The sequence below is a fragment of the Frieseomelitta varia genome, unplaced genomic scaffold, assembly GCF_011392965.1.
Source record: "Frieseomelitta varia isolate USP_RPSP 00005682 unplaced genomic scaffold, Fvar_1.2 scaffold_380, whole genome shotgun sequence".
NCBI lineage: Eukaryota > Metazoa > Arthropoda > Insecta > Hymenoptera > Apidae > Frieseomelitta > Frieseomelitta varia.
Genome location: NW_025110124.1, coordinates 118,433 through 133,557, shown reverse-complemented (window position 1 = coordinate 133,557; position 15,125 = coordinate 118,433). Strand labels below are relative to the sequence as shown.

The window sequence follows — 15,125 nt, the reverse complement described above, 5'->3', positions numbered from 1 at the left end:
GTAAAAACGTAAAATAATTGGGAAATACTTATCTATAATTTGTTTTTTTTTTTTAATAAGGAACTGCACAAATGTTTTTTTACGAGGAAAATCAAGACATTTGAAAGTGTGTAACATTGAAATCATTGGAAACAAAAATAGACAAGAATGCACTTTGTAAGATAAAAAAGATATGATTATATGGTGAATATAAAAGAAGTATAAAGGAAAAGTAACAAGGAAAAGATATAAAGTATTACAAAATTTCCGGTGTTAAAAATAAGCAATAAGGAAAATTGAGATAAATTCTCATTTCCCTTTCATTTATCAAGCAGTGTTACAAGCATTTATTTTCAATCACAATGTATCGTGTAATTGACATTGCTTAATATATTATAAATGATATTGTCATGATTGAAATACTCTGTTTTATATGCTGTAAGTCCATGTTCCCTGATTACACACTATCTGAAATGGTTGTGTAATTCACACATAATTTTTTCCATTGAATGGGAACGTGGTATTCAGATTGTATAAAACTTTGTTTTATAATAATTCACAACTGGCAGAAGTTGCTATTCTTTATAAAATAAAATTGAAAATCAATCTTTCATTGTAATTTCATCATTGTATTACTGCGTCATTATCAAATGGTTCATTCATAATAATCATTAATCTTTATTCCTTTCGTCAGAATGAGTAACTATGATCAATTACATTCCTCTTGATAATAAAAATAATAATTACAACTTCTCTATTTACATGTATGCTCTTTACAATTAATATTTCTGCGCTTTAACATTCCGCACTTCCAAATAAAGCGTGAAGAGCGTATGCAACGCCTCTAATCTCGTATCTTGTTCCGATGGTATGTCCAAGAGATTGCAAATAAGATCGACAAGCTCTGGCAATTGGCAGTCCAACCGCGTGAAATCCAATTCGGCTTCATTGAGCTTGTCCTCCACTTCCGGTGGCCATTGCTGAAGCAATGAGTCAATGTCTGGCATCGGTTTCGTTAAATTAACCGCGGGAGGATGCTTGCTTCTATGAAGTTGATTTATATCCTCGATCCACTTCTCAATCGACTTTCCATTTTTTTCAGCGTCCTCGATCCTTTTGATCACCGCCTGTCTCGCTGCTCCCGCGCTTCGCAAATGATTACGGAGTTGAAGATGAAGAACGGCTGGATCCGACTGATTGGTGCAAGGTTCGTCCAATACTGTTAGGCCGACTTTGTCTTCGACACCGTCTGGTCGTGGGATCTTTATGAAGGCGTCTATATCACCCACTGCTGGAATGTAGTCGGGAATAAATGGTATGAGCTTGTAGTTCAGCTCGATTTTTTGTGGAGTGTATCTGATAAAAGATAAGAAACCGTATTTATAATTATGTTAAATTACCTTACAATGAATTATACATTAAAATAACTTTCTCGATATGTATATTGTAGTTTATCCATTTTATTTTATAGACGGCTGTCGAATCCTTGGAGGAATATTCATTTATTGAGATACTTCCAAATTCTATTCAATTGCAAGGAGATAATGTATCAACGGATTAAAAAATGATACCTCATTATGTTTTGAAATAATTCCTTCACTTCGGTTGACACTTCTAGATCCTCAAAATCCTTGGGATTGTAAATTTCAATGGGCTGAGCGTTATTTGTCCCCTGGATGTCATCATCATCGCTCTCTTCACTGTCCGATGGATCACTATGGATTCCTATGGATTTTCCAAAGTTATTATCACTGCCTGAATATCTGCAAACAATTTTCATTTCTAAGTATGTCACAATTACTTGTCAATATAAATGAGTTGTACATGAGTGGTACATTTTACAGAAGAATTATACTTGATTATTTTTCAGTTGTATTATTATATTTATGCTGAAAATATTCTGGGAATATCCAGTGTACCTTCGAAAATTGAATTTTTCACGAGGTGAATTAATCCCTATAGCGTTCCGACTCTCATTTACCGGGTACTGTCTGGATCTCCTCGAACTGGAAGGCCTTCGATTCACTGGACTCTGTATCTCCTCAGCATTTCGTACCTCGATACTCTCGTCGAATTTCGTGAACGCTGAAATGTTATGTACCTCTTCTTCGTCGCTGCTGTCTTTGATGTCCATTGTTCGAAAACGAGCATCCGTTTCCTTGAAATATTCTAAACAATTTTCCGAGGGAACAATTACATGAAATTGTTGGGAATAATGTGTTTCAAACGACAATTGTTTTGGTTTCTGTGTCTTGTCTGTTTCTATGGTTTCACCGTGGATCGATGAGCGCATGCTCGATCATTCTCGTCAAGCATATTTTTACGAATATTTGTTATTTTCAGTAAATTTGTATTTTGCAATATTTTTTATAAAATTAATAGTAGCACGTGATTTATATTCTTATACATATATATATATATTCTTCAATACCTGAAAATTTCATTTAATCCGTTCCATGAAGTAGTAATTCATAGATTATTGAAACGGATGCGCAATTAATTTTTTTTTAAGAAACGAACGTTGAAATCATATCATAGTTTTTACGACCATCGATACAAGAAGCTTAATAGCTTGATGTTATTTATGAGACAGAACTTTATTTCTTCAATGATAACGCATCTAACAAAAATTAATAGATATTTCATCCCTGACGAAATCAATCGACCAAACATAGTCAAACGATATTTATTTGTACAATAACCACTGCGTGTACAAGCATCGCGATTACAAGTTATACGATAATAACAAATAAAACGATGAAAGAGATAAAACCTCTTAAAAGTACAAATACAATTTCGCACGAAGGAATGTATAAAATTCATGTATAAAAAAAGCAGTCATTACAATTTCCTCAGAATAAAATCTCTCAAGTTTCATAAACTTGTATCCTTAGATGGTGTTAACATCGATTCAAAAATAAAGCTTCAAAAATTCTTGAAAAATAACAAGATAAAAACAGCCTAAAGAGAATGATAGTAAAAAAAAAAAAGACACAGAACTGCGACCATGCTTAATCGTACGTTGTGAGAACTCGCATCGAAATTGCTGATCGAATGATTCATTTGCTGCTAGTTTCTGACAAATCGTTACACTATTGTTAATTGTTTGGAATGTTAAACAATCGAGACACGTAACAGCATCATCGTTACTAATCATTTTCAATTTGTACGACTAGTTCTGCATTTGATTTCAACATTTGTTTTCACGGACGAATCGAGTTCGTTTAATTTTTTTCCCTCTAGCTTACCAAGTTTCCCGCGCTGAATGGACAAAAGAATTTCGAAAATTATTATAATCTCGCTACACAGGATATTTCCCGTATATGTGGCCGCTCCTCGTTCGCCTGATCAACCATTTTTGATTATTCTTGTGGAACATTTTGCGAGCGGTTTGGATGCTTTGAGGATTTTGCGGTTGGCTCGTGGTCAGACCGAAAATTGATTTCTTCGGGATTCTTGCGGCTCTCGTCTCGCAGGAGCGAACCCTGGCCACGTCCTCGTCGGAGAAATTCCGTTTTGGAACTCGTTGCCGTGAAAATATCGAATCACCGCAAGCGTGGAAACAGTTGGTACTGGAGCTTGTGTTCGGAACGCAGAACGGATTCTCCGGGAGATCTGTCGCGACGCTGCTCGCAAATTGGAGAAAAATGAGCATTTCAACATTGGGAAATTTGAAAATTTTCACACTTATTCATATCAAATTTCCGTTTCACGTCAATTACTTTAATAACTAACGTTTCTATTCCCACAGGTGTGAAGAATTGGCCCTCGCTCTTTTCGCATTTGGACGCGAGGACCACCAAGAGAAAAAGGACGATACAGATGACTGAAAATGCTACGATATCCGTCGTAACGTTCCTCAACGTGATACCACGGAGTTTCGCATCCGAAGCGTCGAAGTTGTCGTTGCTCGTTGCTATCCAGAAGACTTTGTACAAGATCAAATCCTGAAAAGAACAACAATGAACGAATTAGTTTGGATTCTTGGACATTTGCGTCTCTGAAATTTCAAAATGAATTTCAACCGCAAATGCGACAGAGAAATTGCCTTTTAATCCGAGTAATTTTTCTATCAAATCGATTGACATCTGGATGTTTCATTGTCGTGAAACGGAGGGAGGTTAATCACCGTCTTACCCGTAAGTATATGGAAATTTGATGGATTATCAACCGCACGAGATAATAAATGTCGCTCAAGTTGTCCATCATTGTTTGCCACTGACTGATCATCGCGAAATCGATTGCAGATTCATTCGCCTTCTCGTGGATTCAGTGGAAATTTGTCAAGCCATCGTTTGCCAGAAAAATCTCACGTTCCTCTGCCCACTGCCCAAAATTTGACAAAAGAATTTCACGATTCTGCGATTCGCTGTCATTTGTCATGGAGAACTCGATAGAGAAAACAGCATTCTGAAGGAATTTTGTTTATTTATACTGATGCACGTGAAGTGTCGTGGGATACTGAAATTTGGCGCGTTCATAGTACATGTTAAAATTCCTTCTATCTATATTAGTTATCAGCTGTAATTGATACTTGTTATTACTGGAGGCTTTATGCATTTACAGAAAATTGAAACTTAAATTCGTATAATGTACATAAATTATTTAAATAACATATTCATAAAGTAGAATATATTGTAATTGATAAAACAAATCTTTTTAGATTCTATTACTTTAGTGATGTTCATAATAATTTTCAAATGCATTCTATTACTACTTCTAGTCAGTACTATTATATATATTTTATGATTAATTAATAGAATATATACAGAATATATTAATAGAATATATATATATATATATATATATATATATATATATATATATATATACACATATATTAGAATATAAAATAAAATATATATAATATAGAGTTTGAAATAAAATTGTGAAATACATGTGACTTTAAATAGATAAGATAAAAGAAATTTTAAAGCTTTCTTAAGAGAACAAGAAATTTAAAAGGAAAAATGTCTCAGCTTTGCATTTGAAATTTAGAACCTGTAAAACGAGTTGACTAAACTTTTTCATTTATGATTGAAAAATGAAATTGGCGAGTGAAATCCTGTAATTCCAAGCACGTGAGAAATCTCCAAGGTAATAGAAAAATATCTCAGCATTTCTCGCTAATCCGAATTGTTTATTGCATATCAATGAGCAGACAAGCGTGTGTCACGTGTCTGGTTTGCATCTTTCACAAAGTTACTGGTCATGTTATATTTTGTATTATTTTCGACAAAGAACTTTCATTTTTATAACACAATCTTCCAATTCTTATTTATTTCATTTTCTTTTTTATCTTTTTTAGATACTCTTCATTTTTCCCTTTTTTAATTTCTTTTTACTCGTATAAATTGAAAGAAGACAAAGATATTTAAAAAGAAAAAAAACCTGACAGAAGAGATAACGCGTTTTTATGACTTTACGATTTTGGCCTATTCTCCACACATTGATAAAGGAGCGAGTTGATTACAAATTCTTTATCATCGTAACGAAGCTTTGAGGCTTACGCGTTCTAGAAATGATCGCTGGATTACCTGGTTTTATTGTCCTGAAAATTCGTTATGAACTTCGGTATCAGATCAATAAAATTTTTTTATCGATAAAATGTGACTTGTTGTTTAACAAGCTTTAAACTGACCTAATTTGTTGTCGTCGAAAGGGAAAGAAATTCCATTGAAAAAGAAATATCATCGATGAACTTGCCCAAAGCACTCAGAAGTTATTCTCACCGGGAAGGAATTTATTTTTTCGTGAGACAGAGGACGATATATTTTCTTTATCTGAACGCGACGAACTCAGGCGACTTTTATGATCCGAACGTGAATATATCTCGCAACGTGCGGCACGTGCTGCAACGGTATCGTGCATGAAACACCTTGACAGAACCAAGATGAAGTTTGTGGTATGAAAGTGAACGTCTGCTAAGCATAATGCTTAACGAGCGTATCTAATCGACGTGCGCACTAAAACTCAGTTTTATTTTGCACGACTGAGGATCAGTGATCAGTTGTGCAGCAGTTCATCAAACATCCTCCAACAACATCATATAAAACTGTCCTACCTGCCAATTGGAAGAAATTATTCTTTTAAATTAAATAGTTAATAATTTAAGCAATTTCACTAATTTTTACTAATAATTCTCCGATTTTCTCTTACATATATACATATTTTTTTCTCCTTTTTAATTGGTGCAATTAAATTTTCATGTCTTTCCTCATGCCATCTTCCCTGATCTTGGTGAATCTTTCGTTCGTACAATGAAGTGCAGTGAATCCCTGAAAAATTCATTTAAGATCAAGAAATCGTTCGATATCGTTTATTATTAATACCAACAAGTTTCGTGACGTTTCGACGAGTGTTCCTCTCGGATCCATCCAATTTCTTCTTTCAATGTGATTTTACTCCTGCACGTGAATTATGAAAAGGATACATCATCTCTCTTCTTCGAATGTATACAAAGAATAATCAAATTCGATGAATTATTGAGAGTTCGTTATTAAAGAGGATTATCAGAAGAGGATCAAAAGATTTTTATAAGTCTCGAAGTTTCTTCTCGTGCACAAAAACCGACCGCCATGGACAAGATCGAGAATGGAGTTTACGTGAGAGATTTTACGGCAATCCCTCTAATTGAGAGGTAGAAAACTTTTCATTAACGGACAGGGTGTATTTTGCAGAAGACAAATGGTTACACGAACGAGGCGTTCCAGATGGAGAACGTGTACTTGGAGCAAAAAGGGACCGACGAGAAAGCAGAAAAGGGAGACCCTCAAGATGGAAACACCCCAGTCGCCGTACGTTCGTTCAAAGTATCGAAAAGTATCTTTTTGGTACCTTCGTTCGCCTTGGAATTCTTAATTACATTTCGAGCCATTCTCGTGAAAAATTTTTCAAATTTTACACGGACACAAGTGTCGTGTTGTCGAGTTATAATAGAACACTGAAACAGAATACTTTCAATGCGCATTCTCTCGCATTGATTACTAGGAGATTTTTATTCAAGGTTTCCTTCTGTGTTTATCCTTCGGATCGATGGGTGACCCTGCGAACCATTTATTCCAATATCGTGCAACCGCATGAAAGACAGACAGCGATATCAATTTGCATATCATTTCTATTCAAATGCCAGCAATTCTCCACGTCTTTTTCCCAGAGACCAGAATGGGGAGGGGGTCTGGAATTCTTGATGGCCTGCATCGCCGCTTCCGTTGGCCTGGGGAACGTATGGAGATTTCCGTTCACCGCTTACGAGAACGGGGGAGGTGTTTTCCTCATACCGTACCTCATCGTCTTGATTTTCGTTGGCAAGCCTTTTTATTCCCTGGAAGGTCTCCTCGGCCAATTCACCAATAAATCATGCGTGAAAACCTGGGCCATGGCACCGGCCATGAAAGGTAATAATTAATTTAATTAATTAAGAATTATTTAATAATAATTGTTAACAATTTTAACTAATAACCGTTAATAATAATAATTTTAACTAATAACCGTTGATAATAATAATAATTCTAACTAATAACCATTAATAATGATAATTTTAATTAATAATCGTTAATAATAATAATTTTAACTTTAAATTATTTTAATAATAATTTTAACTTTAAATTATTTTAATAATAATAGTAATAGTAACAAATAAAATTAAACAAATAATTTTAACTTTAAATTATTTTAATAATAATAGTAATAGTAACAAATAAAATAAAAGTATTAGGTATTTGTCATTCGTTTATAGGTAAATTTATAGCAAAACTAATTACTAGCTGGCCATTATATTGGTGGCCAAAGATCATTAGGTGAAGTTTAAAAAATATCTATTAATAAAATATTCGAGTTTATAAATTTATAATTGATTCAATACTGTACTATAAGAGCACAGAACTTCACTTCTACACCTAATATATAGATACTTACATTCTTCTTAATTTTTTAAAATAATGTTATAGTGATGGAGCATCTCATGCAGTTTAGAAAACATTCGATTTTGATTCATTTCCAAGGATAAATTCGTAGATACACGTTGGTGTTGATTGAAGACCTAGATTTTGAGCAAATTTTACAAACGACTTTCGATACGTATTTCTTCTTAATTCATTGGTTATTAACAATTGTTGCAACAAGGTAACTTACCTAACAGGACTGTTGCAAACCATGTTTACGATTTTTCGTCAATGTCAAATTTCTTCAATCCTGTATGAATAGAGAAATTTCCAGGGTCTCTGTACTTTGTATTACATTAAGAAAAAGCTTATAAATTAATTAAATATAGGCATTTAAATTATGCTTAGGTTCATTCTATCAGATCAGTACATTACTTACACCATAGACGAGGTAAGTATATATATCATATTATACATGTAGAAAAATAGTTTCTACGTTTCCACACATAAAGAAGAAAGATGAGACTTCAATTAGACGGATAAAATTAAAAAAACTCACAAACAGATCCTCTTAATTAGATTTTTTCTACAATTGAAGTTTGAAATCATCGATTTGGACAGGGTAGCGCCATCTGTCGGTAACTTAGTGACTCTGATAAATTTTAAAAATACTTATTCCTGCATTTTCCGGATCGAGGAGGGTATAGAATTAAAGCTGATGATCTAATTAAGCGAATTCAATCGCAAAAGTTCACAAATTAATCCTCTAAATTGAGTATTTTTGCAATTGAAAATTTGTTCGATTTATGGACACTGAAATGCTAGCGCCGCGTAGCGATGAAAGGGTGGAACTAATCGCAATTACTGTCTTTGTCACTCGCTATTGCTTTCTTTGTTTACCATCAGTTGTCTATCTGTCCTTGTCGTACAGTAGTGCGCTCCTTGTCTATGACGTCATGTATATCTGTCCTTGTCGCACAGTAGTGAGCTCTTTGTCTACAGATAGTGCTGCCATCTAGACGAGGATGGCAATGTTCAATTAGGCAAATACTCAATTTAGAGGATTAATTTGTGAACTTTTGCGATTGAATTCGCTTAATTAGATCATCAGCTTTAATTCTATACCCTCCTCGATCCGGAAAATGCAGGAATAAGTATTTTTAAAATTTATCAGAGTCATTAAGTTACCGACAGATGGCGCCACCTTGTCCAAAACAAAAATTTGAAATTCATTTCTAAAAAAAACTAATTAGAAGGATTAATTTGTGAACTTTTTGAATTGCATATTTCGTTTTTGACCTTCATCTTTCTTTCTATACCTTGTTTAACCCGCAAAACATAGAAATGAAAATTCACAAATTTCACTTCGATAGATCGAAACATGTGCCACGATAAAATTTAATTTCTCGTAAACTATGCACGAAATTTGAATCGAAATTATGCTCGAACACAGTTGATGGCATATGAAACAACTGCCGCTTACAATTTTGGACGTAAATCGCTGTTTAATTGTTTAATTATTTAACGATTTGCACGTGCCCCATTACTCATGCAAAAGTAATCCATTAAACTTAAAATTCATGATCTACCCAGTTAATTTATGAATTATTATGTACGCAAAATAAAGTAGAGTCTGAAGAAGCTTTTGCAATTTCATAGAATGTGAAAATTAATTCTATCCTAATATTAGGACAAACCTAATCTATTACTCTATCTGTTGGTTTTTTTTTTAATAATAGGATTATTATTATATTATTATTATTATTGTTATTATTTTATATATTATTTTTATATTATTATTATTATTTAGGATTATTATAATATTATTATTAATATTGTTATTATTTTATATATTATTTTTATATTATTATTATTATTATTTAGGAATATTAGGATTATTATTAAAAATTATATATATTATTATTATACAAACCTAATCTATTACTCTATCTGTTGGTTCTTTTTTAATAATACGATTTCCAAAAAGGGATTAGAAGTGAATAAACTCGAGAAACATTTTTGGGTTTAGAGGAGTTCTTCCACGTTTTAAGTAATCCATTCCTGAAGATTGCAAAGTTCCTGACTTTAGCACCAACAATGAAAGATCAGGTATTATAGTTGCCAATGCTCTTTAAAATTTTAGGCTTGGGATATGGTCAGGCAATCGCAGCATTCTCCATTGTCACGTGCTATAGCGCCTTAATGGGTTTGACGCTCTATTATCTGGTGGTCAGTTTCCAAGCTGAACTACCCTGGTCCTATTGTCAACCTGAGTGGAAGGATCAGTGCTTCGACATCCTCTCGAAAGACAACAACGCAGACAAGTCTCGCAATAATACCACTCCTCTCCTCAGCTCTGCAGAATTGTATTTCAGGTGATACAGATTTCTTCTTTTTTTCATCACTCTGCTTCTGACATTAATCTCACTGCAACTCAAGCAACACTCAATTTCACAAAATTAATTCAAATTTATTCTGATAGATTAAATTTATTCTATGATTAATAAAATAGTTACATAATATTAAGTATTAATAATTACTTACTACTATTTACTTACTATTACTTATTATATAATATTAAGTATTAATAATTACTTATTACTAAATTAATAATTACTTATTACTTACTAAAAAATTTTAATTTAAAGGGAAGAAGAAATGAGCTTTGTTTCTATTGAGTATATGTTGTTCATTTCTTTTTGTTTTTCAATGTTTCTTAATGATTTGTTTAAGTAGGCAGCACTATTTAAGTAGGGAGCATAATTTATAGCGAGTATAATGAGCAAATACATCTAGAATGAAACTAGTTAACTTGGTAGTTTTATTTGGCTAAATAAAAAAATAAATTATTTCTCATTTTAATGATTGGTGGATTTCTGCATAACTTGGCTCAATTTAAAATATATAAGCTCATAATAAAATATATACATATATATATATATATATATAATACACAGCTCTCACCAATAATTATCCGTATCTTCCTACAACTTATAAATTTTTAATTGTGTGTAAATAATAAATTAATTTAATTATCTCCCAGGAAGATCGTTTTGAACGAGTACGATTCGATTGAAGATGGTATCGGGACACCCTCCTGGCAGCTTTCTATCTGTCTCTTCGTCAGTTGGGCAACGATATTCGGCGTCTTGTGCCGCGGGGTGAAGAGCACAGGGAAAGCAGCGTACTTCCTTGCCATATTCCCCTATGTCATTATGATATGCCTGTTAGTGAGAGCGGTGACTCTCGAGGGAGCTGGTAATGGGATCCTCTTCTTTATCACCCCGGATTGGAACAGACTCTGGGATCCAACTGTTTGGTACGCTGCCATTACCCAATGTTTCTTCTCTCTCTCCGTCTGCTTCGGCCCGATTCTCACATATTCTTCTTACAATAACTTCAGACACGGCGTCAGCAGGTGAGATTCTAACGCTTTATCGAGTAATTCGTAACTCGATAGCGAACTTTTATGTGGATTTAGGTAGACGTATCTGTAATGAAAAAGAAACAGATATATTTGTGATGAAAAAATTGGAAGTTCAACAGAGAATTACTGTTTTATATTTGCCTAGTGTTCTAGACAATACAGCTTTGTGTACATTATGTATTATATACATTTATGTGTATATAATTTTATTTTTAATCTTTTTTAATTATACAGGGTGTTTCCTAACTCGTGGGACCTAATTCGGGAGCAGATTGTACGCCTAAAAATAATAAACAAAAGTCATATAAATATATGTCCTATTTGTCTTCGTTTATGAGATATAAAGCTCCCCAGGGCTCCCCAGAAAAACTGTTTGTTTTCATAGCTAAATCAAGGTCACTTTGGATGAAACAAATAGGAACACATAATTTTTTTTCCACCGTATTATAAAGAACATCGAGTCGAATTCAAAACACATATTATATGATATTTTTATCAACATGTTACGCCATTCACAGTAGTGGAAATCATATATAACATGTATAATGTATATAATATGTATGATGCACATAATGTTTATAGCATAACAACACAATGTATAATGAATTAACTCACAATTGTTCCAGAGACGTAATGATAGTGACGACATTAGACACAATCACCAGCCTGATAGCAGGGTGCACGATTTTCGGGATTCTTGGAAACCTGGCCCACGAAATGGGCACCACAGACATAACGACGGTGGTTCGCGGTGGTACAGGCCTCGCTTTCGTTTCCTATCCCGAAGCTTTGTCCCAGTTTCAGGTGGTCCCTCAGCTTTTCGCTGTCCTGTTCTTCGTGATGATGTTCGTACTCGGCGTCGGGAGCGCCGTGGCCCTTTGCAGCGCCGTTTTCACTATACTATGCGATCACTTCCCCAACGTGACACACTGGAAGATAGTACTCCTCCTTTCCATCTTTGGGTTCGTCGTTAGTCTCGTCTACGTCACTCCCGTGAGCATGCTTTATTTACTCGAAAATCATGAATCGTAGGCGAGCAGAAGAAAAACTGAGTCGTTTGTGTTTCTCTTTTTACTGTCTCGAACTTTCAGAAAAAAAAAAAAAAAAAAAAAAACACTTGAGATTATTTAGAAGCCTTTTGTCACACTAGATGCATGAATAGTCAGTCAAGTTCCTTGAGAGTGAATCTCCCAAGTTTGGAGAATGAAATTATTTTGCTCAGAGGCTCAAACGACCCAGGTGTTGCCTACGAAGAGTTAATAAAAATATTACGAAATAGTTTAACGTTACTGTTAACAACGCGATGAGTATATCTTCCGACTCGAAGGGTGGCCAATGGTTCGTAACGCTGGTGGATTATTACGGTGGCACCTTCGTGGCGATCATCGTCGGCGTTTTGGAGATAATAACGATATTCTGGATCTACGGCCTGACGAATTTTATCAACGACGTCGAGTTCATGCTCGGCCAGAAGCCGTGGTTTTATTGGAGGTTCTGTTGGGCTGTAATCACACCGATATTAATGATCGTTATTCTAGTGTGCACGATCGCTACCTACGAACCACCTACTTACGATGGTGTACCGTTTCCAGCTTACGCTTACGGTTAGTAAAACGTCCTCGCGTTAAATTCCAATAAAAGGTCTGAAGGGGGACGTATAATTTGTTTTCAACTTGCCGCGCACGTCGAGAATATTTCCTCAGTTTTAAGTATATTTTAATAAATTTATTACTTCTCAATAATTTCTGTCCAGTCGATATAACAATATAATACCGACGAGCTGAAAAAGAAAGTGACAAATTGTTGTATTACGGTTCGGTCACTCGTTACGGTCCGCAATCAGTTGCCAGCGCAAGTGATTAAAAAATTTGCAATATTTCCTCAGTTTTAAGTATATTTCAGGTATAAACCGGGCAAAACGAATAACAAATTTATTACTTCTCAATAATTTCTGTCCAGTCGATATAACAATAATACCGACGAGCTGAAAAAGAAAGCGACAAATTGTTGTATTACGGTTCGGTCACTCGTTACGGTCCGCAATCAGTTGCCAGCGCAAGTGATTAAAAAATTTGGAATATTTCCTCAGTTTTAAGTATATTTCACGTATAAACCGGGCAAAACGAATAACAAATTTATTACTTCTCAATAATTTCTGTCCAGTCGATATAATAATAATACCGACGAGCTGAAAAAGTAAGCGACAAATTGTTGTATTACGGTTCGGTCACTCGTTATGGTCCGCAATCGGCGCAAGTGGTCAACAATGAATTTCTGTTTTTCTTCTCCTAGGAATTGGCTGGTTCCTACTGTCTTTAGGGGTCCTCGCGATCGTCGGTTGCATCGTACAGAAATTAGTGCAACTGAGGTCATCGTCGTTAATCGAGGTGAGCGTTTAATCTGTCGGTAACAAAACAAATTAGTTCACTTCATCAGAGGTTCGAAGAGTTTTGGTGTTTTCACTTGTTGCAACGTTAATAATGAATGCGCTCACATTGAAATTACATTCGGATCGGAGCAAAAGTGAAATTTTGTCTCAATCAACTCCGATTGTTAATTTAATTGACGAGTGTTTTCTTTTTTTTTTTTTTTCTTCCGCAGACTGTGAAAGCAGCGTTCAGGCCCTGCGAGGAGAAATGGGGTCCCAACGATCCCAAGACTCGGCTGGAATGGAAGGAGTTCATAGCTGAAAGGAACTTCCAATATCGCGGTGGTTTCGTCGAAACTTTTTTAAAGTAAACAATAAAACGATCAAATGCACGCACCAAGCCTATTCAATTCCCCCTTCACGAACTAACGCGTATAATTCATTTACGTCCATCGTGCCCTGTTGAAACTGTTCACATTTTGACATTTATTATCGCCAGATAAATAGTGCAATTGAATTTTCTCACTGGAACTGATAGGTCTGTTATTAATCCCCGTGGAGGTCGAAGTATATTCATATAATTACCACGAGCCAGCTTGCAAGAAACACTCGCGAGCGTGGAAAGTAAAAAAAATCAGGCATTTTTCTTTGTCAATGACTGTTTCTTCCTTTTTTTTCTTTCTTCTTTGATAACTAGCGATATTGCACAGAGACTCGAGACTACTAACGAGAGCCAGTTGATCATGTCGTATAACAATAAAAGTTTATGTAACTGTCTGAGCCTACACTATGGATCATCCGACGCGTTCGACTTGCAAAATAGCGTCCATCGCTCTCCGAGTCGAATTTTTTTCGAATATACAATTTTCGACACGATGTATAATATGGTAGTTGGTGACGAGGCGTTGTTAATCGCAAATGTAAACTTTCGTTACAGTTTTGCTTAACAGAGGTGTCCAGTTATATTTTATTTACGAATGATACGTGTTCGTTACGACGCAATCCGTTCGTCACTGTTTAATTGTTCAAGTTCTAATATTTCCTACGAGTAACATTTTAATATCCTTTTATTCCCTATGAATTTTCTAATCTCTCTAATTTTTTTTCATTCATTGCTGTCGAAAATTACGAAATCCTACTGATACCGATTTTTTTTTCCCCCCCCCGAACGAAATTTGAAACACTAGAACTCCTCGATCGTGTGGCTAAGTTTCAGTTTTGACAACATAATTTCGCCAATGATAAGTTGAATTTTAAAACGAGGAGAGACGGAGCGAATTCGAGAATCGCGAATTGTTACGTAAGTACGATTAAAACGAGAAGGAAAATTTTATTAATCTATTCCATCGAGGAATGTTATTCAGAAGATCAAAGAGTTCGAGAGAATTCGCAAAGATAAAAGAGAGAAGAAAATCCGTGGTCGAAGAACACGAAAGAAAAAAAAGAAAAAAAAAGATAATATATAGGT

The 15,125-nt window shown here is 34.7% G+C and overlaps 3 protein-coding genes and 1 long non-coding RNA gene across 5 annotated transcripts; 2 read left to right on the top strand and 2 right to left on the bottom strand.

Annotated features, from left to right (window-relative positions):
* Positions 1-297: 297 nt before the first annotated feature.
* On the bottom strand, positions 298-3,312 carry LOC122531221 (intraflagellar transport protein 46 homolog). 2 transcript variants are annotated; one of them, XM_043658971.1, is made up of 4 exons: positions 3,228-3,312; positions 1,899-2,148; positions 1,551-1,742; positions 298-1,335 (listed from the first exon to the last, which is right to left on the bottom strand). In XM_043658971.1, exons 2-4 carry the CDS (start codon positions 2,111-2,113, stop codon positions 759-761), a joined length of 984 nt encoding a protein of 327 aa, XP_043514906.1. In that variant the 5' UTR covers positions 2,114-2,148; positions 3,228-3,312; the 3' UTR covers positions 298-758. The 2 variants fall into 2 exon arrangements, with proteins under 2 accessions (XP_043514906.1, XP_043514905.1); XM_043658970.1 differs by lacking the exon at positions 3,228-3,312 and having other exon boundaries at positions 1,899-2,323.
* On the top strand, positions 1,205-1,933 carry LOC122531230. The gene is made up of 3 exons (XR_006307225.1): positions 1,205-1,294; positions 1,451-1,765; positions 1,850-1,933. It is a non-coding gene; the product is annotated as an uncharacterized LOC122531230 (long non-coding RNA).
* On the bottom strand, positions 3,281-4,233 carry LOC122531223. The gene is made up of 3 exons (XM_043658973.1): positions 4,117-4,233; positions 3,715-3,926; positions 3,281-3,605 (listed from the first exon to the last, which is right to left on the bottom strand). The coding sequence occupies exons 1-3, from the start codon at positions 4,207-4,209 to the stop codon at positions 3,281-3,283; spliced, it is 630 nt and encodes a 209-aa protein (XP_043514908.1). The 5' UTR covers positions 4,210-4,233.
* Positions 4,234-6,110: 1,877 nt separating this feature from the next.
* LOC122531217 (sodium-dependent nutrient amino acid transporter 1-like) lies at positions 6,111-14,057 on the top strand. Its single transcript, XM_043658961.1, has 9 exons — positions 6,111-6,584; positions 6,660-6,776; positions 7,136-7,376; positions 10,006-10,237; positions 10,906-11,280; positions 11,916-12,282; positions 12,617-12,893; positions 13,582-13,676; positions 13,891-14,057. The coding sequence occupies exons 1-9, from the start codon at positions 6,558-6,560 to the stop codon at positions 14,026-14,028; spliced, it is 1,869 nt and encodes a 622-aa protein (XP_043514896.1). The 5' UTR covers positions 6,111-6,557; the 3' UTR covers positions 14,029-14,057.
* The last annotated feature ends 1,068 nt before the right edge of the window (positions 14,058-15,125 follow it).